This window comes from Electrona antarctica (genome assembly GCF_951216825.1).
Source record: "Electrona antarctica genome assembly, chromosome: 1".
Lineage (NCBI taxonomy): Eukaryota > Metazoa > Chordata > Actinopteri > Myctophiformes > Myctophidae > Electrona > Electrona antarctica.
This window is the reverse complement of record NC_136806.1, coordinates 51,223,130-51,229,605: the sequence shown is the minus strand read 5'-3', so window position 1 is coordinate 51,229,605 and position 6,476 is coordinate 51,223,130. Positions and strand designations below refer to the sequence as shown.

Here is a 6,476-nt window from a genome sequence, read left to right as displayed (position 1 = left end):
AGACACCTTTACAAACACATTGGTGAAGAAAATTCTCGGTAAGAAATGTATTCCCAGGTTTTATTAATATCCAGATATACAGATTGGCCCAATTCCAATTGCTGCCCTCAGCTGTAAGTGCTTGAGGGTGAGAGGCTGCAAGGGCTCCAATGAAAGGAATGGGACAGTACTTTGAAGATTAATCCGTCATTCATGACACTTAAATCACTTTTAAAACTCTTACTTTTAAAAACGTACTGTCCTTTTTCACAGTAGGCAACACCGAAAAGGTGTAGGCTGCCACTGAAGCAGAGGCTTTATTTATGCCACCCTATTTGAAGACAAAACAAAACAAAATCATATTTCCAGAGCTTAGTTCGACAAAATTAATAATATACATCAGCATATTTTAGCATGAGACAAACCAAGAATACAGAAATATGCAATACAACACCCACGATAATATGCATATTTTTGGTATAAGTAGCCAAAGTAGGCAAAAAACAACATGTTTATGTATAGGCTACCTATGTTTTCATGTCCATCTCTGCTTGGCCTATTAATACATGTTGATCAATAATACATGTATATTTAGTCTATTTTTGTATTTAAGCATTCAATATAAGTAAATATTATTCATTATTAATTGTATTTCCATATAATTTGACTTAGCTCATTTCTCATCATGTTTCTGATTCTTATTTTTATTAAATATATAGACTATCTTCCATTCCGTCTTCCTTTGAGAACAGTGAGAAAGCAAGCACTATTGTTTGTTGACAACAGACATTACAATTCATAACTAATTTGCAGTGGCTGAAAAGTACTTGCAATTTGTACTTTTTGACTCTGAAGTAAAGGTATTGGAAATACTCAAGTAAACTACAAATGCCTAAAATTGTATTTAACTACAGTAGCCTACTTGAGTATTATGTACTTAGTTACTTTCCACCACTGATGATGATGAAACCTAAATGAAACACACCCGCAATTAACTTGATTCCTTTCAGCTGCGTTCACTAGTCAAAAACGCTAGCTTTGCACAGGTTTGGTACGTGTCAACAGCCACCACACGACTGATTTCTTTATTTTTAAACTTAATTGCACCATAGTCAAGGTAAGAAGAAAACTTATATTAATTCAATCAAATGTCAGATTCTTGTTAACCCAATATATAAGTATTTTCAAACTGTGCTATATGGGAAAACACTCATTTAGATTTACCACTTAAGCTTATAGTCTCTTCTGGGGGCAAGATCACAACTGCCATTTTCAACAAAGATGTTTGTTTAGTGCACATCATCACCCAGCTTTCCATGCCGGGGGAGGGGGGGGGGGGGGAAGTACTTAAAAATATCAATACTGCAATGTAGAAATATTTCAAGAACAAACTGGTTAAAAATTAAAGTAGGCCTATTGGTATGATATCAAAATGCACTTTAACTACTTATGCAGAAACTCCCATTTCACAAGTTTTCAAATGTATAACAATCTTTTGAAAATGGCAAATCTACAAGCTCACAGTGAGCTATCTGCCATTTTCAAATGGTCAAAATGTATAGGGCTGAATTGGTTATGCCAGAGAAAAAGGGGTCTCCGGGCACTCTGGAGTTAAAAAAGGGAAAATACTATTAAACCAACATGATTTGATCTAACGGTCCATCGATTTGTATCAGTTTCATCCCCTTTGATCAAGGAGCACTTTTTTTTTTTTTTTTTTACTATTATCTTTATTGACTTGTACATCTCTGAGCACCTGGTTGTTTAATTTATGTTTTCAATTTGTAGTAGAGTAAAACTACAATATTTGCCTCTGAGGTGTAGTGGAGTAGAAGTAAACTGTTGGTACTGAAATTTGGAAATGCCCAGTAAAGTTAAGAAGAGGGAAAAATAACTTTACACTTAAGTACAGTATTGAGTTGGCTTTCTGCTTTTGCTATACACTAAATGTTGTTGCTGTTGTAACTCTTGTTTGTAGATTTTCACTTACCCTTAGCCCTGGAATGGGGATGCTAAATGTATCTTGAACTGAAATGGCTTTAAGATTCATATAGTTTGTCTTTTTTTCTTTTTTCTATCCAGATATGGCAGCTGCCAGGTTACTTCTTTCCGGTGAGCACTTGGTCTGTGCGATCTGTCTGGATGTGGTCACCAAACCAGTCACCACACCATGTGGCCACAACTTCTGCAAGGCGTGTATTCAACACTACTGGAACACCAGGGTCATTTACCAGTGTCCTCTGTGTAATGCAACGTTTCCAACCAGACCTCAAATGCAAGTCAATACTGTCATGTCCGAGTTGGCTATAGGACATAAGAAGTGGGCTCAGGTTCTAGAAAACCAATCTGCTCATGACATTCTTTGTGACATCTGTTCTGCGAGGAAGGACATGGCTGTTGCGTCTTGTCTAGTATGCCTAGCTTCTTTCTGTGAGACGCACCTGGAGCCTCACCTGAGAGTTGCAGGCCTCAGGGGCCACACTTTATCTGCGCCTCTATCAGGTCTTGAAGACGGGTTGTGCAAGAACCATCACAGGCTCATTAACCTCTATTGTAAGACTGACCAGGCATTTATTTGTGGCGGTTGCATGACAACGGACCACAACAATCACCACGTTGTACTACTTGAGACGGAATACGACTCCAAGCGTGTAGAAGTCCAGAGTGCGATAAATGCACGGTCACAGAGGCTCGGTGAGCTCAAACTCTTCACTAAGAGGGCACGAGTCTTCAATCAGCAGCTGATCCGCTCCCGGCCAGATCTAGTTGCGGTGATTGGGGACCGGTGTAGAGCGGCAGAGCAGCAAGCGGAAGGTTTCATTATAGAACTGAACATGGATATCGCTGAGCTCGACAAGAAACGTGATGACCTGGAGCATCACCATTGCCTTGATGAACACCATCGCCTTGTCGATCACGATCGCCTTGTCCTGTTGCTGTCAAGCCTGCCTGCTCTGCTGAACAAGGACCTGAAGAACACCGTGGTTGACTTCAAACTCCCTGATACCAACTGCGTTAGGAGATGTGCAGCTCTTCTGGATCAGGAAGTCACTCTGCAGCAGCTGAAGGCTTGTGCTGTGGATGTGACCCTTGACCCAGACACTGCACACCGTGACCTCATCGTGTCCCCCGATGGGAAAGCAGTGATGCTTGGAGCAACACCTCAAGATGTCCCTGATGCTAGAAAGCGATTTAAACATCACGCAGTGTTGTCAAAGGAAGGTTTCAGATCAGGGAAGTTTTACTTTGAGGTCCAGGTAAAGGGGAAGACTAGTTGGGCTGTAGGAGTGGCGAGTGCATCTCTTAACAGAAAGTATCCTATCAGCATGTCTGTTAGGAATGAATGCTGGGTCATTGTGCTGGATGCTGGCCAGTATCGTGCATATGGCTCAGTGTCTTCTGGGTTCAATCTGTTTGTGAAGGAGAAACCACAGGCAGTGGGGGTCTTTGTAGACCATGATGCGGGACAGGTCTCTTTTCACAACGTGGCTGCAAAAGATCTGATCTACGTGTTCTCTGGCCTGACATTTAATGGTAGAGTACTGCATCCATACCTGTGCACTCGATCTGATCGCTCTCCATCTGATCTCGAGCCGCTCACCATCACTTCTCAAAGTCTCCCAAATTAACTCCAGTCAATACCACCAAAGGCATTTCCACCAAAATGTGGACTGTCAAGTATGACCTTGTGTACTGTGAGTTTTAATGTTATTGTAGCTATCAAAGCTCTGTTGTGTTTATATATGTGTTAATACTTTTAAAAAGGTTTCTATTGAGTTTTAAAGTCTTAATTTTGAATTTGTTTTAATAAAGCTTTTATTTGAAGAAACATGGATATTTGTCCTTATTGAAACCACTACATCTTACCAGGTTGTCTTATTTACCTTATAGTGTGGTCATTGTGACACATTCCAGCAGAGGGCATCCATTGTATGTTTCATTTGTTAACGTGTACAAGTAGCTACATAAGATTTAAACATGCACTATGGCAGTCAGTGATGCTGCAAATGGGGACTAGAAAATGTTTTGTCTACCAGTTTCCAGGGGGGCCCAGCCCCCAGCGACAAGTAGTATAGAGACACACGGGGACTACAAATTTCACGCCCCCCAAATGAGACGGCGTCCCCACTTCTGGTCCGTTGGCATGGATACTGCAGGCCAGCCCATAGAAGTCCATTGAAATTCAACTGTAGTTAGCCTACTTTTAAAATAAAATGAACTGAAGACTATATTGATTTTAATAAAAATATGTTTCCAAATGTATGAAGTGTCTTTGTCAACATATATTGTTTTTTCAATAGGATGTATTTCACATTTAATTTACCACTTAAATGAGTTACCCATAATGTTAACGGAGCAAAGGGGAGACGGCAGACAGAGAACCTGATGTCACTGCCTTTACGAGGCTACGAGCACCGACTTTGAAGAGTGGAATTCTCAATATACATCCCGACTGACTTTGTTATTCATGTCTATATTTTGAACATGTCACGGGCTTACTATATATGTTCTACCTACCACGGAGCTCCGACAGTGTGTCAACTTATACGTTGTATAATTAACTTTGCTGAATAGTTGCATGGGAAAATAACCCAGCTAAATGGAGGAGTGACATCCTGACATTTTCAACTACCTAGTGAATTCTCCAGATGAGTATTAATAATAGTCTTGCAAGAAGCTGTTTAGATCATTTTCAACAAATACATATCATATAAAACGAAATACAACAAATATATCTGGGTATTGAAAACCTCAAGGGATGCAACCGTGACGTATATACCATGCGACCACTTTGACTTGAGATTTACAATGCTAGCACTTTTCACAAACGAGTATATTATAGTACATTGTAGGATGTATATTGAGATGGCAGGTATGTGACATTGAAAAGGACAAATCAAACATATGGGACACTTTATTAGAACACAAAAATAATCGCTATAGCCTCAGTAATGAACCAGTGAAATTAGGGTATTTCATGATGCCTCTCATAGGGATTGCATTGGCAGCTGCAGTACACAGTTGAAACGGACCAGAAGTGGGGCCGCTGTCTCATTTGGGGGCGTGAAATTTGTAGTCCCCTTGTGTCTCTATCACATTCATCTTAACCACTTAATCCATTTTTACCATCTTCTATATATATATTTTTTTTAGATCAACTTCCTGATTCCACCCAAGAAATATTGCAATATATTTTATCGGTGAAACGATCAACTTGACTTTAATTATTCAAACGAGGTAGTTAATGGCTACTGTGGGACGATGGCAACATTTCAAAAACAACGCCATACAACATGCAGTTCATATACATTCATACAAATGTATCCATGTCGGGAGAGAAACACTGAAATTAACAATGCTCTTTGCATCTTTCATAGGATCATATCAATTACAGTCTACACGGTTTAACATGTTTAACAGGTGGTTTTAGGCACTTAATAAAGCATCCACATCTCCAATTTAACATTTACAAATAATGAACTGTATTTATATTTGCACTTTAAAATAATGGTTATTAAATACCTGAACAGTTTTTATTTTTTTTTATTACACACAACTTAATAGGAAATTAGGAATACCAGATCGCTTGCCTCACAATGGTCTCTACCTGGTATTCCTAAACGTAACCTCAACTGTAATCCTAACCTAGCCTCTATGAAAAGGTGCCTAAACCTATTCCTAAACTTAACCTCAGTAAAACAATGCCTAAGCTTAAACTTGATTGGTTTGATGAGGTCAGATCAACATATGGAATGTTAGAACAGGTCAGAGGTCAGCTCCATATAGAGATAAGGGTATGGTGGCAGTGGGGGCATTGTCTTGAGTGTACAGGATTTGATGAGTGCCTAGGTAGGGCCGGCACTTAATTTTCGGCCCTGTTGAGAACTCTAGTTTTCGCCGGCTGCCGGACGCAGCTGCACTAATAACGGCCCCTAGATGTGTCACAGAGACACCATTTTTTTGGGAGCGTTCTACCCATTGCTGGCTGTCTGAATACCAAAAAAAAACTAAAACATTATTGCTTATAGCAGCTTTAATATGTATGTGAATGACTCAATTTAATGCACAATCTATGTATAACTAAAAAAAATCACACCTGTGTGAACTGAGTGGTGTAATGAAATCATGTCTGACGTAATGAAATCACACCCGGGTGTGATTTCATTACCTGGCTTTGTTTGTGCAGAAAAAATTAGCATGGTTGCTATGTTCACCCTGTTCACCCGGGTGTGATTTCATTACGTCATTACAACAGGGTGAACATAGCAACCATGCTCATTTTTTCTGCACAAAAAAGCCAGTTGTAGGAGTGGTTTACACCACTCAAAAATACATAGCATGGATGCACCTGGGACGTATCCTCAGTGATGTATCCTGAGGTCAACGGGGTTTCGGGTCTACCAACATCATACCCCTCACTCAGGCGACCCAGCCGGGGTTGATCAAATCCCGATTTACGTCCCAGTAGCTACCCTTGATCAGTCCATCAGGGAATG

General features: G+C 40.0%; 1 protein-coding gene across 1 annotated transcript; it reads left to right on the top strand.

The window, feature by feature from the left end:
- The first annotated feature begins 955 nt into the window (after nucleotides 1-955).
- Nucleotides 956-3,808, top strand: LOC306924049 (tripartite motif-containing protein 75-like). The gene is made up of 2 exons (XM_079502390.1): nucleotides 956-1,096; nucleotides 2,062-3,808. Exon 2 carries the CDS (start codon nucleotides 2,064-2,066, stop codon nucleotides 3,606-3,608), a length of 1,545 nt encoding a protein of 514 aa, XP_079358516.1. The 5' UTR covers nucleotides 956-1,096; nucleotides 2,062-2,063; the 3' UTR covers nucleotides 3,609-3,808.
- The last annotated feature ends 2,668 nt before the right edge of the window (nucleotides 3,809-6,476 follow it).